The sequence below is a fragment of the Electrona antarctica genome (assembly GCF_951216825.1).
Source record: "Electrona antarctica genome assembly, chromosome: 13".
Lineage (NCBI taxonomy): Eukaryota > Metazoa > Chordata > Actinopteri > Myctophiformes > Myctophidae > Electrona > Electrona antarctica.
Window position 1 is genome coordinate 19,166,288 of NC_136794.1, and position 21,385 is coordinate 19,187,672.

A 21,385-nucleotide genomic window follows, 5' to 3' on the forward strand; every position below is an offset into this window, starting at 1 on the left:
ACAACATGACGTTACACTCCAGTCACAATTGGGACTTCCTGAAAGATCTCCTTCAGGCTAAATAGAATGCATGTTTTTTCCCTTATTGTTATTGGACCAAGTGTTCTCCTGCACAGGGACACATCTGAGCTGAACATAGCCAGCTCCATTAGCGGGCTTCGTCAGCCTGTTAATGAGCCCTCGAACGTGACACTACATGCCACATGCTGCTCTCTAGCGGCCCAGCGGAAAACATGTGACGCCATTAGGGCTCCTCTCGGGGGCATCATTTGACTAGTCTTCACGCTATAGGGGAGGAGCTACACACAGGAGGAGGGGAAAGAGGAGGGTGAAAGAGAGTGTAGACTGGAGAGAGAGAGAATGAGAAGCCACAGGATACGACGAGAGTATAGGAGGAGCAAGAGAGATGGAGTGTGAGGGAGCAGGAGAATGAGTGAGAGACATGTGTCTACAAGGAGGCAAGGACAGGAAGTTCAGGGAACACAACACAAGAGGGAGCTCCTCTGTACATGTGACCTCCTGGTAGAGGAACAGGGGGCATAGGTTCACACACACACACACACACCTGAGAGAACTTTCAAAGAGAGAGTGATTATTATTGATTATTCCAATCATTCCCTTTTAACAAATGGTGGAAAGGAGGGGGTCAGGAAAGTGCTTTGCATTCAGGCTATTTCAAGGTCACAGATAGGCAAGACGTGGCTGCCGTGTGGCGAATGAGAAGTGCCAAGAGGTTTCGCAGTCATTTCTGATTAAACGCATGCGTTCTTCCCACTTAACATGCACAGTGTAGTTGCAGGACTTGGGCGCTGTGCTTTGTTGCGGTGGCCTACTGTCAGACTGCAGGGTGGGGGTACAAGGGTGAAGAAGCAGATAATTATAATGAGACCCAGCAGTGTGGTGACCTCTAGATCCACCTAGTGGGCCTCCCGGGAGCACACACCCTCCCAGAAATGTGTGGTCCTGTCCCTTCTTCTCACTTTCCACAACCTTCAGCCCTTTCAGTATGGGCGAGACACAACGATCCAGTCTTTATCTTTCCAAACTCCTCAGACTGTTCAGTTTCTCAGACAATATAACTGTCACAGAGAGAGGGTATGGCTGCTAGTAACAAACTGACTTGTGCAGAAGATACTGCCTATCATGGAACTTATTATTCAGGGAGTTTATCCGAACATAAAACTCTGCTTATGGGATTCACCAAATGGTAAATGGTAAATGGTGCATTTATATAGCGCCTTTATCTAAGGCGCTTTACATAGATTGTGCATTACATTCACCCATTCACACACACATTCATACACCGATTGCGGCGGAAGCCATGCAAGGTACCAACCAGCACATCAGGAGCAATTTGGGGTTCAGTGTCTTGCCCAAGGACACTTCTACATGTAGACAGGAGCCGGGATTCGAACCGCCGACCCATGGAGCATTGGACGACCTGCTCTACCTCTTGAGCCACAGTCGCCCCGACTATGCCAACAACTATGCATGCTAGTTATTCTCAACCACACCAACAGAGGGCACCACAAATTCGTTTTGAATCAATTTAAGTTATGCAAATAAAAATATTGTATTTATAATAGCACTTGACAAAGCTCACAGCAAAACGCATCATGCAAATAAATACGTTGATGCAGTAAGTTGTCTGTCTCTGTTCCCTGGAGTGTGCAGTCCCTTCCTTGGAAGGTCTATCACCTTTTTTAGCATTTATATGCCTGATAACTAGACTTGCACCTCCCACAGGTTTAAGTTGTCTCTCTCTCCCCCTCTATATAAAGTATATGGTTATTATAGATATATATTACATATGGTCGTTTTCTTCCTCCTTTGTTGCATGTTTTGAGTCCCACTCCCCAATCATCACTTTCGAGCACTCCAAATGCCATTTATGTTTTAAACTTCAAAATAAAAAGTTGCGACTTGATTTGAACATAGTAATACCTTCCAACACAGTTTGAATCCCAGAATTTCTGCGTGCAGTTATGACATAATTAAATGCATCCAGTTTGGAAATTATCGACAGATGTGCTTTTCGTATCCACTGAAATCAATTCTAATGAGTACAAATGGAGATCTCTGCAGAAATCCCACCATAGTCCGTGAGCAGATTGCTGAGCTTTGTTGGGCGAATATAGAGTTTGTAATCCACAGCTGTTTAATCCATTGAGACCTGGAACGCATCCATGTCACGTTAGCGTTTAACCACATTAACCATTAACCCATTTTGGGGCGGGAACCCGTTTTGGTGTTTTAAACATTGTTATAATTTAGCCATTGAAAAATAGCAGATCTACAAGCTCATAGCGCGCCACCGAGTGGCGCGCTATGAACTTGTAGATCTGCTATTTTTGAAAAATCGTTAAAATGTGCCTCAAATCTTTCCGAAAATTGTCATGATTTAGAAAACTTTTTTTTTTTTACATTTCGACGTCAGGCCTGAATGGGTTAACATGGCGATGCCAAGAATGTGTGCACCTCCTCATTATGTGAGGGGGACCTGGCATATGGCAGTATTCTCTGTGGGCATTCACAAGGACAGGGCACTGCAGTGGGGAGGACACATGCTGGTTCCTACCTAACACCCTGCTGCAGCGCTTTTCCACCAGTGCTGGTTAATGTTAAGCAGGCCTGCAGCATGAGAACTCTCCTGCTGTTACCCCCCCAATCCAAAAAACACACACACACACACAAACACCCACACCCACACCCACACCCACACCCACACACACGGAAAAACATCAGTAATGAGCAAACCTTCGGAGCCCATGATGAAGTGGTGTACGTCTGGCCCCATTGACGTGCGTGGACCCTGGCAACTCTTCTCAATCACTCCTCGAGGAGTCACCATCTTCACACGGATCACCTGAGCGGTGACAGGACAGAAAAAATATTTTTGTCAGCTGAAACCACCTGACTAATGAAAGCTCATGAAAACTAGACGACCTGTTCTAGCCCTAGTCATACTGACGGCCTAAACCTGATTGGCTCCTCTGGCCAATGGGACACCAAGCAACGGCAAAGTTGCCCTCCTGCCAATGGGAAGGGGAGAGTCAAATATCCCTGGCAGCCATGCAGGCTGCAGACAGAGTGCAGAGCAACGCAGCAGAGAAGCATGATCACAGTCACACTCACGAGGTGACGGGGAAGGAAGAGCATCGATGTACTCGATATAACTTCAAACCAAACGCGGCTGAAACAGCGCAGCGCAGCCAATGTAAAGCCCACAACAAAACAGTCATTGAACCACGCACAGAACGTCGGAAAACGAACGCAAACAACGGCTGCGAGGCACAAGCTTGTGAGTTGTGACACAAACATAACATACACAAATATAATCAGACCAATATGGGGGGCTGGGGAGAACACAACTGAGACAGCACACGCAAACAACGGCCACAAGGTTGTGACACACAAACATACACATTAAAATAAGTCATACTAATATGGGGAGGGGGGGGGGGGGAGAACACAACAGAGATAGCGCTTCTTTCACCTGACAAATATCACTACGTGATCATTTCTTGTTTTAATGTAAACTCAGAGGAAACCAAGATACCGCCAGTAATTTAACATTGTTAAAGATTAACATTTTAAACCCCAATCCCGATTCACAGCACAACTACCTGAATGTCACAATATTAACCCTTGAATGTGTGAATGCAACCGATTTTAGTGTTGAGCAACAACTCCACATGTGGATTGCTCAGAAAATGCCATCTTTCTCCACTATGGAATAAAACCCGTTATGTCCCTAGTCCCTACTATAATACTTAGTAAATTTGACCAGAGTAGACTCTGAACTTGGACCTCCGTTTTCCACCTACACCAAATATCTTTGCCAAAAAATAGCCGATCTACAAGCTCACAACATGTTATGTGTCGTGAACTTGTAGATCTGCCACCCCACCCCCCAGAATATGGATGCATGGGGTTCAAGTGGTAAAGGAAGAATTTAAAAGAAGGGTTTATGCACCAAGTCCTCAATGTTGCCGTAGATGTTCTTCTTCATGCCGGATGCTCTGGTGGCCACCCAGCCGCCCAGGGAGCTGAACTCCATGGAGTCTGGCTCATGGCCTGTACAGTAGCCGCTTTCATTGAGCTATGGAGAGAAGGGCTGGAATTAGTTTATACTTTATAAGTTCAAATAGTAAGCAAAAAGATGAAAGCAGAAACATGACGTGTGGAACCAGAACATTTATTTTTTAATTACGAGGGGACGGGGGACAGGTCCAACTCTGCTGTTGAATTTGATACAATACACTGTATTGCTCAGAAAATGCCATCTTTCTCCACTATGGAATAAAACCCGTTATGTCCCTAGTCCCTACTGTAATACTTAGTAAATTGGACCAGAGTTGACTCTGAACTTGGACCTCCTTTTTCCACCTACACCAAATATCTTTGCCAAAAAATAGCCGATCTACAAGCTCACATGTTATGTGTCGTGAACTTGTAGATCTGCCTTGAGTGGTTATGTCAAATGTACTTTTTCCCACGAAGTGAATACAGATACTCAGACCCGACAACATTGCTTGGTTATCAAGCAAGAGGTACCCCAGAAGAATGGCAACATCTTATAAATAAATAAGACCTCAGGGTATCAGAGCCTCCAGCCCCCTGCCAGGGGCATTGATTACGAGAGGAGGGTAAAATCAGCCGCTGTTTTATTGCACCACTCCCCTGGAAGGCAGTTTTTAATGCAGACCCATCTGCTCCATCAAAAAAGGTCCCGGCGACAAAACGCAAAAGGTAGACTGTTTGAGATGCAGCTCACACGTTCCTCTACATCAAACGCCTTCTCCATTTTTCTGAATTAGCTTGATGGTGCCATCTGCTCACAGCCGCTGCCTCAATCTCTAATCTCTACCCTTCAGTGCTCTGCTCCTCGGCGGAACTCAGCACAGAGCGCAGTCGGGTCCACTGAGCACAGAGCTGATTGGAGCGTGTTAATATAGTGAACCACTTAAACCCTATATAGTTGACCGGAGACCCACACAGGTCTACACTAAGCCCCCACCTTTTTCCCTCTACACCACAGCTCTTCACCAAATATAGCAGACCTACAAGTTTACAATGTCGCAAACTTGTAGATCTGCTATTTTTGAAGAATGTTCCCCTAATATGACTTGCTCAGAATAGGGATGCTAGGGTTCAAGTGGTTAAAACAGAGCATACTCATTGGCGCACACTTTTATAATGTATGATATGAAATGGCTCAACAATTTGGATGGTGACGGATACTTTCGGATAGTACTTACTAATCTCTCCAAATCCTGACCAACGATGCCAGCCTCAACATGGGCAGTTAAATTCTTCTCGTCAATCCACAATATGCGGTTCTGCAGATAAACAACAAAAAAAGAGGGGAAAAAAATAGACATGACTGATGAGGTCATAAACTTTCATTACTCAGGCCTCAGCCAACATAGTTTATGCAGAGGAACATAAAAGAAAATCCCTTGAGAATGCCTTTTGAGTTTATCCAAAATGAAAAGCAGCCATTGAGGCCAACCATCTGATACAGGTTAGAAGAAGGAGCAGATATTAATGAAAACGTAGTTGCGCCGACAGTATATTCCCAATGCAGTCTTCTGCAATCTAAAAATGCCTTCACCAATTAAGTTACTGTCCTAAATTGCTCTCTAGTTACTGAGGCCTTATCTATACAGCAAAACATTTAAAAGTGTATATTCCTCAGTATCCATTTTTACACTCCGAGTGTACAAATCTCAGAGTTGATTAACACAGTTGTATAGGAAGAAACTGTCAAGTGATTGTTCTTTTGTTAAAATAACATGAATAGCCATACAATTGCTATAGTGTTTGTTCAGTAACTGGGGTCTTCCCATGTCTCCAGCTCTTTAGTAACTGGGGTCTTCCTGTGTCTCCAGCTCTTTAGTAATCTACAAATTGGTATCTTGACCTGAAAATACATTTTCAGGTCAAGATACCAATTTCCTCCAATCAGGAGAAAGAACTCATACAGGATACAAAACAAATTAAATTGCAAGTGATGAAAAAAATGCTGACAAAATTGGAATTATTAAACCACAAGCTGATAAATTATCCTTGATTGGATGGAACTGGTGTCCCACCTGAACATTTTATTTCTACTAAAGAGCTGGAGAGACCCGTTACTGAACAAACATTCTAGTCAATACCAATGATTAGCGGAATATAGGGATTTAACCTTTTACCAAAATGTTTTTGTTTCAACCACAAAATAGCTTTCAAAGCACCTTTAAGCGAATTAGATCAAACATGTTTTTTGGGCAGATGGGCTGGTGGGGAGGTGACACAAGTTAGGCTCCTCAAGGTTAACCCCCATTTAACATTCAATCCCACAGAAACCACGCTTATATTAGACGTTGGGCACGAGGCCTACACCTACACAGCTTGAGCTTGCTTCACACCTGCAATCAATTATTCGCCAGAGGTAGTAAAGAGTGTGTTCCTGCCATGTTCCTGCTTTCATGTGCTTTCCTTGGAACTGTCTCACCTCTGACCCTTGACACAGCACTCTGGTCACCGGTGTCAATGTCAGCTACTTCCTAACTGGTCGGCTGCCAGTATCCGGGCAGCATATATATCATGTCCCTGCATGCCAGATCAAAGGGCTATACTGTACTAGTACAATGTTTTTGTCATCATCAAGCATGATAACCGTCGCATTCACAATGGTACGGCAAACAACGGTTCAACAACAATTGTATAACAAAATGTAGGACCTCAGATACCGATAGTGAAAAATGAATAATGAAGCAAACTTTCTATGGCTTGACTGCATGTGTAAATTAGTTGAAAAGCAATTCAGAGCAATTTCAAATATTAATATTTATTTCTAGCATGAGAGTCATAAAGGTTTCATTCTACAATTTGTTTCCCTCTCCAATTTAGTCGTTTATCCAATACACATCACTGTCCCTGACTCTGTTAACCTCCACTATCAGTCTAGGGAGAGCGTAGAGCAGGCACGGAAAGTTCTTATAATGGCAGTGGGTGCCCTCCCGCCCCGCCCCCCAGCACTCGCCTATTAGGTTGCATTGCACAGTGCGCTCAGTGCGCTATTTCCGAACGCGCCCATTGTGTCAGTTGGTGCTTCAGCCCTCAAGCACACCCGGACTCGACGCCGCTGGCGTAGAGACAATCACATCTTCTACGATACACATGGAGTAGCCATACGCTTGTTTTCACCCGACAGTGAGGAGGTTGAGCGTAAAACATGGAGTAACACACTAGTTCTCACAGCTCCACTACCTGCAGGAGGTTTTTTTAAACGCCACAACCGTCTCCATGGTGATGGGGTGAGCACAGTGCACACCCTCACGCCCCACAACTGGTGCATTTTATACAGTACAGTCCAACAATTACCTACCATCTGTGAGGTATCCAGAGAGACAATTGAGCGGGTCTCCTCTTGGGGGCACTCTAGGGCACTAGAGACACTGGTCCCTCCTGGTTAAAAGAACAATGTGTGACAATATAAGACATTCATCACTTGACCAGCTGCATTTTTCAACAGGGCTTCTTAATTTGACATCTGTTGGTACATTTTATAAAATGGCACTGCAAGCAATAGAATAGTCGTTAGCTGATAAATACATTCGTCATTCATAATATCTGTGACTTCAGAAAGCACTAAGGAGGAGACACAGACGAAAGCTCAAATATTTACATTCACAGTGATAAAGAACATGTAAAAACACATTTACACATTATATAATGATTAAAACTTTTTGGAAAGAACAGAAACTCACCTCCAAAGGGAATCACACAAACATTGTGTTTGCATGCCAGATCCACAATTTTCAACACGTCATTGTGGCAGTCTGTGAAGGTATGCATTACAGTAGTGTAGTGAAGCACAGCAATAACATTGCATAATATTTGCCATCACGTGACACAAACCATGACAGTGGCATTGACTTGGACCATATTGACAGGTCGGCCATTTTGCTCCAACATCATACTTGCATACAAGCCAATTCAATTACAACTTACAAGTAGTTAGTAGTACTACTAATACAAGTAGCAAAGGAAAAGTGACCCACAACAGTAAGACTAAGGAAGACAATAAACATGCATAGAGCCATTAAAGAAGACAAGAAGATAGGCAGGGAAGCTTCAAGGCAACGATGGCTGAGACTTGCCTGAGGCATTCATTCTTGAGATGGAATCAGAAAGCATGAAGCTAAGGTCTCTGGGGTGAGATGTGCTGGATCAATATGAAGGTACTTGGACCAATCACAGCCCCCACATCCATTCACACTGGACTGGTGAGTAGGGGGGGTATCCACCTACATGGATGTGCTTGAGTAGCCTCAAGCGCTTTGTGAGCCAGTGAGAAATGCCTCCACTCTAACACGTTCTGCCGTCCAATTAAACACAAGGCTGTAGCCTGTGGATTACAGTTCAACAGACTAACCCCCCCATTCTAAAATTATACAGCAGCAGACTTTGAGCTTCTACTCTGGAATGCAAATTACACATACTCAAAAACTACAGGCTACACTGGAGGTGAAATTGCATGTGCGTGTGTGTTGTGTGTAGGCTTAAAAACCCCAAAATAAAATGCAAACACACACACACAATTGGGACCTTCTCCAGTCGGAAAGCCAGTTGTGATTTCCTGCCCATTCTGGAGCCTGCTAATCAAGTTTCAGCCATTAGTCAAGTCTCATTTGCATGATAAAATAGTGGCAGCCATAACGACGGCAAACCAATCTCAGGATCATAATTCATGGGTGGAACTGTGCTGGGCCAGAGTGTGTGGTATTGGGTGTCAACCGTCCTCCCCCTGACGCTTCTTATTAAGGCTCCACTCATACATATTAATATCCCCTCGCCTCTGCAGAGATTAAACCCTTTAAATCACCTGAGCCAACAGGGAGATCAACTGCGTAGCGTGGCAGAAGAGATGAAAAAGAAAATGGGTCCAACAATAAGACAAAGAATAGAAAACAGCAATGACAGATTCTGAACTCACTTGGCCATAGTACGAGGTCTGGAACACGGCCAAATCTCCCCTCACGTAGAGCGAAGATCTCATGTACGCAGTGGCCTGTAGGACAATCCATAATCAATTATCACAGAATAAGAAATCACACAAATCTGAACATAATGATTTATAGTAGCATTAATAATTATGGAGTAAAAAGTCTCATGTGACTCTTAAAACAAACTTCTACTTTATCGTACAACAGTCAGTGTCACTCAACAAAAATAACCGATTTCAAATGAGTTATTTTTGATGAGTGACGGCATCAAAAGGATTGGACTTGGACCAGCCCCTTCCCAGCATGCCTCACCGTGGGCCCGGAACACCCGGTCCTCTGCATCTTGGGAGAAGGGAATACCCGTGGATTTTATATCTTCCACAAAGGCCTCGTTAAGGATGGGAGGCGATATGGCACTAGCATTGAGAACCGGCTGAAACAAAAGAAGGTATTGAAGCTTAGCTAACTAACTAGTGCTGTGATTTACAGAGGATTCGGGGAATAAGCCTGATTTACACTCACTGCTGATGGAGATTTATGCTGTAAACTGGCTCCAAATGTGCCTTCAAACCAGTCTTTCAGACTAGGCAGGATCATACCACTCACCCTATACCTAGAACATGTGGGAAACAAAACAAAAATGTTGCTACAAGATAGGGCTAGACAATCAATAATATTGATCTCATGATATTAGAATAGACAGCGTCCAGTATTTTATACTTTCAAAGATTTCCAAAACAAACAAAAAGGCGATTTACAGAAGTTCACAGAACTGCTATTTTTTCAAAACATACAAAAATGAATTGGATATTATCATAATATTAATATTGTTGTGTTTGGCCAAACATATTGTGATATTAGATTTTGTCCATATCACCCAGCCCTACTACAACATTAAAAAAAAAGATACCCGAAATCAAGTTTAGTGTTGTATGCTGGTTATTGCTTGCACGAAGACAAAACCATATGTTCCTTTGCTAAATGTGTTTCAGTGTGTGACTGGTCGAAGCCCTGTGTCTAATAAGAATGGAGTGTGCGGTTATTGGCCAAGCAGAGCTGAGCATCAGCGGCGGTGCTGTCCGTGCGATAGCTCGGAGCAGCCCTTGCGTAATTGAGCTGCTGGCACAGCCAGGGCCACCCCGTCAGGGGGACTGTTGTCTGCTTTTGTCCAAGCGACCATGAAGCACGCCCTATAATGAAAACAGCCTCTGTCACAGCGAGCTGAGGGGGAGAGGCAGGAGGCGGAGGAGAATATTCACTTCCATTCAGCCTGGGCTACTGTAATGTGGCCCACGTTGCTCTTCAGTTGAGATGTGCCTGAGCATAAAAACACTAAAACGTTGTTTTAGGTCAATAGCTAAACAAAAGAAAAAATAAAAGTAAAAGAAAAAAAGGGAATCTATTTGCTTTGCAACATCCTGTTCCATTTGATGTATTACTCAAAATGCAGCTCGTCAGGCACACAGTGTATCAGATCCCTGTGTTTGCAGCCTGACAGGCAGGCCTGTCTGTTCAAGAAAACATACATCATGATTACAAAAACAAGACCCATCTCTGCTGGTGCCTCTGCTGCTGACAGAGATAAAAGGTGTAGAACAGAAGATGCCAAATAAAAAGAGCGATCCATTCTGGAACCATTGTTAACTGAAGCCAATTCTTCACAGTAAAAGCCTTGGTACTAGTTTAACTCGGAGTGCAAAATGGACTCAAATGGACCTTCTTTACGGGTCAACAGATGTTATTAGGCAATCATGGTCCATTTGGTCCATTTTTGCACTCTGATATCTAAGATCACACAGAGGATATCTAAGATCACACAGAGGATTGTACTGCGTGTCACTACAAATGAGGAAATAGCTTTTGCCCTTGCACACCCACAAACAGACACAAACTGAAAACTTCTTCTTGGCTCTGGAGGCGATGTTTAATAACAGCTCCTAAATATATATTAATAGTTAGTAACAGGTTCCATCTATTTTAAAGTGTATGAATGGGCTAAGGGGCACACCATCCTGCTGTTAGCAACAGAATAGAAGACCGGCTAACAATCTGACAGTGACCTTCTCAGTTGACAATGATCAATTCAAATGCCAACCACTAGATGGCAGTAGCACCACATTCTTGTGAGTGTAGGAGAAGAGCAGGGTTTCAGCACCATCATAGCTGGAAATGTGGCTTCCGAAAATGTATATTGCATACCTGGCTGGCGGCTTGTACTTTAGTGTGGAAATACAGTAAATGTGTGCCTGGAATAAGGTTACAGTCAACAAGGTTGCATTTTCCACATCAAAATAAGATTAACAATGTTAGTCAATGATATGGTATTAATGTCTTCCTAAATCATTTGCCTAAACATGTCAAAAAGATAAATGTAATAGCATAGTACTACCTTTTGCCAGTGAATTCAGCTTGACCCTTCTTGTTGAAGAAAAATTTAGAATCGCTGTAACCCCAACCATTCCATTTCATAACCTCATGCCTGTGGGAAACAAAGATTGGCAATGTTAAGATGATGGCTCATGCAGTTGGCACCGTTGCGGGGGCATGGAATAATAATAGCAGAAGTGAAAATGATACAAGATGCTATTGTGGAGGTCAATAATGTCAGGAGAATAATCAGTAGGCATGCTAGAAGCTACGGTGCAATGTTGTCATTGGTTAACAGGCCTTTTTAACTACGTGTCGTGAACCATAGCGTCCCTATTCTGGAAAGGTTATAATAGGCAAACATTCAAATAATGCATCTCAACATATACGATATGATTATTTGGTGTAGAGGCCAAATAATTAGGGGACCAAGTATAGGGTAGAAGACCCCACTGGGGGACCCCAGTCAACAAAGTAAATAAAGTTTACGTAAAAATGGGTACAAAGTACAAATTAATCACATAATGTCCATGACCTTTACTACCATTAAACAGTTTTCAAAATACATCAGGCAAACATGCAAAAAAAGAAAAAAAGAAAAGTCTGAATCTTTGATAATACTCTTTCCAGAGATTTTCCTTCATCTGGCTGTGAGTCATTCCATTCCCTTGTGGCAGAGATGGCTATTGGCAAACGTACAGTCTGTGAGGTTGCAGATAGTTACACCTAGTAACTAGTTAGTTTACACTTGTATAGTAGCTAGCATCCAGGGAATATGGTGCTAGGTACTATACAGAGCTCCACACACTGGCAACCAGTGGTGTGGTCTATCGTATACGTAGTATACCGTGCCGAGGTTTTTGGAAAAAAGCGCATACTGTCTGCTAATCATTTCATCCATTGACCATGTCCGAGCATATAGCCTAAACGTGCGCATGTCTCGCAGGGAATATGGTATACCATCTGAAAAAACCCTAGACTTATAGAGCACTGCTGGTAACCACAGCCTGTTGTCATGGCAACGTTAACGGCAGGACCGGGAGCAGCACATTAAAACTGAGCAAACAACATAGCTAGGCTAGCCTAATCCACCAGAATCCACACTTCACCACCACCCACTAGCCCTGCAGTGGGGGGGAAACATTAATGATAATGGTTCATAAGGCCACTGCCACAGTCAAATCTGGAGCGTGGATTTAACACAGAGTGTAAATAAACAAGTATGCTAGAGCTGATTAGTTTATGGATTAATTCATTGTTGCATGATATTAGCGTTATGCAACTTAAAGCAGACTTCAGTGAGTGACACCGATCTACGTACGACAGTCTATAATTAAAAAAGGCACTGCATTATCATGCCTGCTTTCATGTAAATGGGGAAGGCTAAATATAGCCTATAAACACTAGATTTCACATGCACAAATAAGAAACACTACTCTACCAGCATGCTCAGAGAGAGACCATAAGTCATGACTCACTTAGGATGGGATGTCAACATAGTGGCATGAAAGCAATGATAAAGATTAATCCCCGTCACTGCAGAGTTCACTATAAATTAGTGTCTGGAGCAGAAACAGAGACACACTGAATTATACTTTTCATGAATCCTTCCTTCCAATGATGCCCTGTCAGAGATGGCACAGGTACTGACAGATGATTTATACGCAAAAGGGCAGCAAATGCACGGAGGGCACATTGAATGTATGGTCAGCTTTTATCCATGGACAGGGATAGTGGTGTAGGACTAATTACCAATCAGTCACATACTGCTGGTCGTGACCTGATCTAAGGCTCTCTGACGGGACTCTTTTTTGCCGAGTAGTCCTACTAGTAGTAGCCGGCGCTCGTTATCCAGCGACGGGCTACTACTAGTAGGGTGGGGACCGGGGTAATAATATAACCTCACAAAAACTATGCCTAACCCTAACCTCACAAAAAAAAGATATGCAGAGAAGCAGTGGATTTTAAAATTAAACACCATGCACATTTCCACAAGGCTTAAACAATACCAATCCATTACAGGGAACAGGGTAGTAAACAAACCATTGAATCCTAAACCTCTGAATTGCTCTCAATTAGAGCAGAGCCAGGACAATAGCAGAAACACAAAGCCATTTAGATTCAAAATCAGACCATGATCTGATGGTCTGAGGTTGACACTAATGGGCGGACTTAATCCCCTCAAAGACAGACACCTACTTCAGAGGTGACTAGATTAAGCCAGACTAAATCTAAATATAAGATTGAGAAACTTTTAGTACTTCTAGTAAGACTAAATCTTAATTGCCCAGACTCTTCTTCAACAAAGATGGCGAAAGCAAACATTCTTTGTTCTGTACTCATACAATAGTATGGTACAAAACGTCCTTAAACCAGAAACCTAACCTGTAAAACAAGCACCTCATCAGCGACCATAAGCTCCCAGGCTCAGCAAAAAAGGTAGTCCCGCTCTCTGACTGTGTGTCTTATTGTCACCAATAAAAAGAGTACACGTGTGTGTAACTTAAGTGTCGTGACTCACTCCAGTCGTGCACGCACTGTTGATATTTGATATCACATTTTCTCTACGCTTCCCATTAACCCCAGCGGTAACCAGAATGCTCACATTCACATTAAAAAACACACAGTAACTGGAATGCTCACCTTAAAAACACGCTTACTGGAATGCTCGCCAACTGCTCTGTGGGGTGGTTCTTGAATTCTTATATTTGTTTTACTAAGAATAAGATTATAAGTGGCCCGGACGGTTAGCTCAACCGTCCGGCACCTAGGCTGCTGGGCCAGCCTGATGGTGTGGTGCGGGTTTGACTCCCGATCCCGCCCGCTTTGCCGCGTCTTCCCGGCCATCTATCTCCCCATTTCCAGTCAGTCTACTTTCAAACTATCAATAAAAGGCAGAAAAAGCCAAAAAAATATCTTACTTTTTTTTTTTTAATGCCGTTGCGCATTGTTTTTCTGGGGTTAAGTTTAGGAATAAGGTTAGGTTTTGGCACAGTTTTACTGAGTTTAAGGTTAGGTTTACCGTTTAGAGCACAGTCACATGTCACCGCACTTTTATTCTACCTATGAGGGAGGATTCTGCCAATGCATTTCAATGGGAATGGAGCAGTTTCCTGCCATTTGCAGATTTCTGCAAAAAAAACACTCCAATCCTATTGAAATGCATTGTTTACTTAAGTTACGTTTAGGAATATGTACAAGTTTAGAACTCATCACATTGCAACGAATTGCGAACTTGTAAATCAGCTAAGCTATCTACGCCATACAATTAAGTAACATAGGCCTTAAGTGGTGGTTAATAGAGCACCGAAGTCCTGACGTCACTCGCTTATCCCCTGGTTCATGGAAGTTTCTCTCTATTTACAATTTACAATTTAGGCATTTAGCAGACGCTCTTAATCCAGAGAGACTTACATTAGGCAAGAACAAAAGTATGGGAATACATCACATGTATAAAATGCATTTATCAAGAAACATGCGTAAGCTAAGAACGTGACTAGAACATATCTATATAATGACACTATACATATTAACTATACATACTATACTATGCTATTATACAATGCAATTATTGTGCTGTCTACATGACATGCTATAAGTCTGTTTCAAATGCTATCTAAGTCTAAAAAGTGCTATCTAAGGGGTAGGACAAGTGCTATGGGCCATGATGGAGTCTGAAAAGGTGGGTCTTCAGACTACGGCGGAAGATTGGGAGTGATGCTGCAGTTCTGATTGCAACAGGGAGTGCATTCCACAGTTTTGGGGCCAGAAGGGAGAAGAGTTTGGGACGTGTGGAGCGTTGTCCCGGCGTTTTTATGGAGAATAACATGGGGTCATCTTAAAATCGTCTCATATAAGCATTGTGGTCCAAAAATAAACAAACTGTCTCTGCGATATTGTCGGGGAGGTCTCTCTGTATACTGTAGTTTATGACAGTCAGTCCCTCATAATATTTGATACAATCTGCTACAAAATGTAACTAATTCAGCAGCACTGCAGCAGTAACATTAGCGTTTTCTCACAGTCAGTTGATTCTTCATATTCATATGAGTGAAACAGCCAGGATGATTTACTTATTTTTCAATCACAGTTCTTATATGAGACGATCTAAAATCCCCTATTCTTACCATGCAAATAAAAAGTACATGAACCCGTGGACCTAGCGCCCAGCGCCCTCTGCCGATATTGACGTCAGACTTCGGTGCTGACAGTTCAACAGTGAACCTCCATGTTGGTTATGCAACACAGATAGATTAGTTTGAATGAGTTTCCCAGTCCAAAAATGAGTTGCAACACAACTAGTTGCAACTTGCAACCACTTGCAACATTATCCCAAAACTCTGACGACTTGGAACAGGTCAAGGTCAAGTATTTGCAAGTTGCAATCACTGTGTTACAAATCATTGGTGTGCAGTGCATTGGGGCAAAAGTCATACCAGAGGCAACGGATTACAAACATATGAAACATTTTTTTAATCAACTCTCAAGACACGCCTAGTTCCCGGACGGTTAGCTCAACTGTCCGGGCACCTAGGCTGCTGAGCCAGCCTGACGGCATGCCGCGGATTCGACTCCCTGCGGCCTTTGCCGTAGGGTCTTCCTTTTCCTGTCTACTTTCAACCTATCAAAAAAGGCAGAAAAAGCCCCTAAAAATAACTTAAGACACGCCTAGTTGTCTCAAAGGTTACATTTTAGACACCCCAGTAAACTGGTGAATCAGGCTTCCCACTAAAATGGGGGTTTTACATTTTCAACTGATTGTGAACCAGGGACCACCACCCCAAGTTTGGAATGCCCTGACCCCTTCCCTCAAAAAATGCAAATCACTGGCATCCTTTAAAACAGGCCTGAAAATCCACCTTTCAGCAGGCCAAAAAAACGATCGCTCCCTTAGTCAAGTGACTACCCCCCACTTCTTTATGAAGTTTATGAACTCCTTCCTTTTTTCCCCAACCTGTACATGTCTTTTCAAATCAAAGTACAGTACAGATCACAGTACACTACAGAGCACAGTACAGAACAGTACAGTAACTATAACAATAAATATATAGTTGCACCGCTCAGTTCACACAAGTGTGATTTTTATTATCGTTTGTGATGATTTACATTTGTTTTTATTTTTCATGCGATGATTATGAATTGAATACCCAGGACCTGAATGGAAACTAAACCGCAAGGACTTTTCAGTGATATCCTTTAAGTGTTTGACTGTACTCTGTACTGTTTACATTTCTGACTGACTATGAATAAAGTATTCAATCAATGGGTAGTGGCGGGCACATTTTCTAATAATGATGACTCAATCAGGCAAGCTTACCCTACCCCCTTTTACCCTACTCCCTTTTACCCTACTCCCTTTTTTGTGGAATTTCTAAACTTCAGACTTCCCAAAATATGCAAAACTCATAACAGAGGCAACAGATTACTGTATGCAAAAAATATATATATATCAACTGAAGACACACCTACTTACGTTACATTTTAGAGACCCCACTAAACTGGTGAATCAGGCTACCAAAAAAACACCAAACCAATCAGAAAAGTAGCATTTCCACAACTGTCCAGACACCACATAAAGAAAGGGAAAAAACAGGGGGAGAGTTGAACTAAAGCATAATCAATTCAAAATATGATATAGTTGTTTTGTTTTATTGGCGACTGTAAACAATGGGCCCTTGATCCAGCCTTCTCCACGTAATAAAATGGGCCAAATCATTTTGGTGGAATAGACTGTATCTAGACGTGTTTTTACTTTAATATGAGAATGTCATGTCGACCAGAACAAGGTGTCAATTCCCAATGGGAATTCCTTATTCCACCAGCTGTGTTTAAATAGGTTATTTTATAAATTAAACTTTACTTTTATCTGAGGCTGACACTAGATGCACTGCACTGACACTAGATGTCAGTGCAGCGTGGTCACTTCTTCCACTCAAAAAGCGCCTCATAGGTTGAAAGTCAGACCACCATCTCAGCCAATCAGATTCAGATCAGTTTTAAAGATGGAAAAGTTTATAGGCCTACTAAACTTTTGGTGAATTTCCTAAATTCAATAAACACACGTCGATGTGCAAATAGTTAAAGTAAACAAATAAAAGCAATAGATGTAAGTGCACTGATTTACACGATATAAATAATTAACAGAATATCAGATAACCCTTAGTAGTACAGTAGTTATAACATGTCAGTCTGACATGTCAGCCACTTGACTGAGAAACAATCAATGAGTCTATTATTGAGTTCAATTTAGAATTGTAAAGATGAAGCAAGTCACTTGAATCCACCAGCTACTCTGTATCTGCTACAGAACGAGAAGATGAAACATAACTGGCTAAGCAGCAACACAATTCAAACTACAAAGTAATAGTGTACCAGTACCTCAAAGTAACAACGGTGAGTAACGTTAGGTTAGATATTCATCGGTAAACGATCAAATGGACACTGACAGTCACTGAACGTTAGCAAGGGGTCCAGCCGCACCCACTCCAGACTGAAAGTGGATGAATGGTCACTTGTGTTTGAGCTAACGGGCTAACTAAGGCTAACCGATGTGTGCACTGATCTGTCCCAAGTCGCAACAGCTTGAAACAAGAGGGGACCAGCGGAATCAATGCATGACATGAAGAATCGTTAGAGCTAATTGATAAATGATGTGCTAAAGACTCCACACATCTGCATCCACCGCTTCCTCTTTACCTCCTCCTTGGCACTGTCCTCGTACTGCTGGCGACATTTGTCTTGTTTCCCTCTGCCTTGCACTCAACGGCTACCACAGCCGAACCTCCATCCACAGGTCTCTGTTGTAAATGTCCTGCAATTATCCTCAGTCTTTGCTGTGCTTTGATCCGCTGGCTGTCGGTGTCGGAGCTGCCGTTTGACGCCATGCTGCTTCCGTGTTTGTGAAGGGAGGGAGCGTCTGTCAGAGGTTAGCGTACTGGCCTGAGGTACTCTCATACTGTGTCCCGTCATGCATTGCAATTCATACTCTACTTAAGGTTGCCGAGGCTACTCCAAATCTACTGGGATGTGCGAGTGTGACTGAGCCTACTAAATATTGTGCCATGCCGTTTGGAATGTTGATGTTATAATGATGTTTCACCATATAAGCTAGTCTTCATCAAATCCTGAAATGTATGCTTGCTCAACTTTACTACTGAAATGAACTATATGCAGCATATTGATTATATTTAACTGCAATGGAAGTTATGGAACCAAAGCTCTGTCTGTCTGTCTGTCTGTCCGTCTTTAATTACCCATGTGAAATTGTGCAATGCTCTCCTTGCATCGTGGCAGTGCTATAATTAAACTGTAGCCTTACTAGCATGTATGAAACAGTATTTAAACAGCATGTATAAGCAGGGCTACGGCGTGCCAACATTGTCCTGTAAGAATCTAGTTTTTGGGGGGTCTGGGGGCCCCCAGAAAAGTTTTAACAGAATAGATGTAATTTCGGGTGTTCTGGTGAATCAGGCTTGCTATACTAGCATTGGAAAATTATGGGTACAGTTTCAGCCATTAAACCGCAAAACGTAGGCCCACAGAAATTGATTTGATGACTGAAACAATGTAAGACTCATCTTTAATAATAACCATTCATTATTTAAGTGGACATCTCTGTATGATTGCATGCACTGCAATCACCTCCCCCAGAAACGTTTTAATATAGCCTAGCCCTAGTAGATGTAAGTTCCTGTGTTCTGGTGAATTGTGGGACCTTGATACCAAATTCAGGGGAAATCCAGGAGAAATGACAATGCAGGAGTCCAGCAGGAGGTGTGGTCTGTGTGTGATCCAGAAGTGTTGGCAGCCCCGTGTATAGGTCTATGCCTCTTCTATGTACAGTTGGTGCAATATCCCAAGAAGAACCATATTTCTAATAGTTTAGTAGATAGATAGATAGATAGATAGATAGATAGATAGATAGATAGATAGATAGATAGATAGACATCCCTCAGAGACAAACTTATTACTAAGAGCATTAATTAAGGTTAATTCTATGTTAGGCTATATTTTATTTGTTGAATAGTCTGAAGCAGATAAAATCATTAACCCCTTTCACTTCTCTGTTTACCTTCTGCCTCACCTCCACAGAGTCACGTGACCAGTATGACTACTGTTTCCATATGGCACACAGTAATGATGCAATACAGAGGTTTATATCAATCAAATGCAGCAAGGTTGCCATTTACCATCGTTATAATACCAGTATAGAACCTGCAAGAAACACTTGTTACACTTGAATCAGGCTATTGTTATCTTTATTTCACAAAACATTCAAACTTGACAGAAATCATACTATATCAATGTTGTGAAATGATGGTAATCCAGACTCCAGGTGTTGTTTCCCACAGGCCAAGGTATTAACTCACAAAACAAAGTTCTGTAATGCACTGACTGCAAACAATTAGAGTCTAAGCGTATCACAGAACTTTATTTGGAAAGTCAGTGCCACCTCATTGGTTTGTCCTTTGTGCAGGCCATTGCCACCTCACGAGTCACGACTCAGTGCTCCTTTAACCTGTAATAATGCACACAAAACAAAACACTCCTCATTTTTATTGAACCCCATAGACAACTTTAACTTTATTATGTAAGCAATATGTTTTCAACTCAATCTTGTCACAATTCAACCTTCACACACTGAGTCACCAAAACGTGAATGCTTTGACTTTAATGACTGAATGTGAGGCAAGTCTTTACTTGACCCATATACACAAGTTAAGGTACTGTACATCTTCTAGTGATTCTTGTACATTATCCCCAATTACTAATAATTAGATAACAAAATGGTTTTGTAGTTGACCAGAGAGCATGCCATAGCATATGCTTACTAATTCAACCATGATCACCTTCAATGCTATAAAGTTAACATTTAGGTCAGTGTCTCTAATCGGTGGACTTCTTAAAAGCACATTTGGAAATGTTACTTTGTAGGAAATCTTACCCAAAGAGTAGTATGCCCTGGCCTTGTGTATATGATCCTACCTGTTGAACTTTAACAACTTTCTGAATTGAGTAATGGAGAATGGACTCTCCCCTAACGTGAATAAACGTTATAACTTAAGCATATGCATGCAAAATGAGATATAGATATTGAGTTCTGTATGTTTAAAGGTAGTGGGGGGAGACTTGCTAACTCAGCAGCAGTTATTGGCAACAACTTTTAAAAAGTGCAAATAAGGCAGTGAAACAAACATAGTGCTATGTTCAAGTCATTATTGTGACAATATATTTGTATATGTAAAAGAGAACAAGTTCTGTTTTTACTGTACCTGATAGAGGTAGACGCAAGTGACCAGCTGCAATCCAAGCACGAGGGAAAATAGTATGGATCATAAAATGCAAAAAGAAAAAGCTATCTGAAAAGTATTTGTCCGTTATAAGCTAACAGTCACAAGGCTGTTTTTACATCGGTTGATGTTCGTCTGTGGACTTGCAGTATACTAACTGTAAGGTGCCTTATGCCGCTTTTACCTTTCTTCTTTCAGTACTGTGCAGTTCACTATCTGCAGCTGGAAGAATGTCGACGTGGAGCTGCCAAACGTGAACGCGTGTTCATGAACGCGCTTGAGGGAGAGAGAAAAAAAAGTCTTTTTTAGTGTAATTTCACGCAGTGGCACAGTGGGCTGCACCAGTGTGAGGATATTTACACATAGGTGCAAGAGCAAGTACTTAAGTGCTCCTAAGTTATTACCTCGACATCTTTCAAATGCTACTTCATTATAACGCAATTCAACTTCTTGTTTACGCCGAGGTGCGAGAATGTTTGGTATTATAGAACCATTGCAGGCCTATCATATCGACACGATCGAGAGGCCATGTGAATTCAGAGCAGACTAATCGAACAGAGCGCTGTTTGGGGAGGGGGTGTCTATTTTAGTCATAACGTATTTTAAAACACAGAATGTGGTCTATTTAAAACCAAAGCCTCTATTTACATTTTTGCCATTAATGTCTGTCTGTGACTGTGTCTGTGACGCAGATCGGGTCGTACTGATGCGTCTCCACCCACCCTATGC

At 42.2% G+C, this 21,385-nt stretch overlaps 1 protein-coding gene across 1 annotated transcript in view; it reads right to left on the minus strand.

Moving 5' to 3' along the window:
* The window catches only part of agps (alkylglycerone phosphate synthase), a 37,198-nt gene extending 18,858 nt beyond the window's left edge, over window positions 1-18,340 (minus strand). Inside the window, exons 1-10 of the mRNA XM_079517454.1 lie at window positions 18,063-18,340; window positions 11,389-11,478; window positions 9,522-9,612; window positions 9,312-9,432; window positions 8,990-9,064; window positions 7,761-7,832; window positions 7,379-7,458; window positions 5,262-5,342; window positions 3,977-4,102; window positions 2,758-2,866 (exon numbers count right to left, since the gene is read on the minus strand). Coding sequence (XP_079373580.1) covers window positions 2,758-2,866; window positions 3,977-4,102; window positions 5,262-5,342; window positions 7,379-7,458; window positions 7,761-7,832; window positions 8,990-9,064; window positions 9,312-9,432; window positions 9,522-9,612; window positions 11,389-11,478; window positions 18,063-18,250 — 1,033 coding nt within the window. The 5' untranslated portion in view covers window positions 18,251-18,340. The remainder of the gene's footprint in view (window positions 1-2,757; window positions 2,867-3,976; window positions 4,103-5,261; window positions 5,343-7,378; window positions 7,459-7,760; window positions 7,833-8,989; window positions 9,065-9,311; window positions 9,433-9,521; window positions 9,613-11,388; window positions 11,479-18,062) is intronic.
* Between the last annotated feature and the right edge of the window lie 3,045 nt (window positions 18,341-21,385).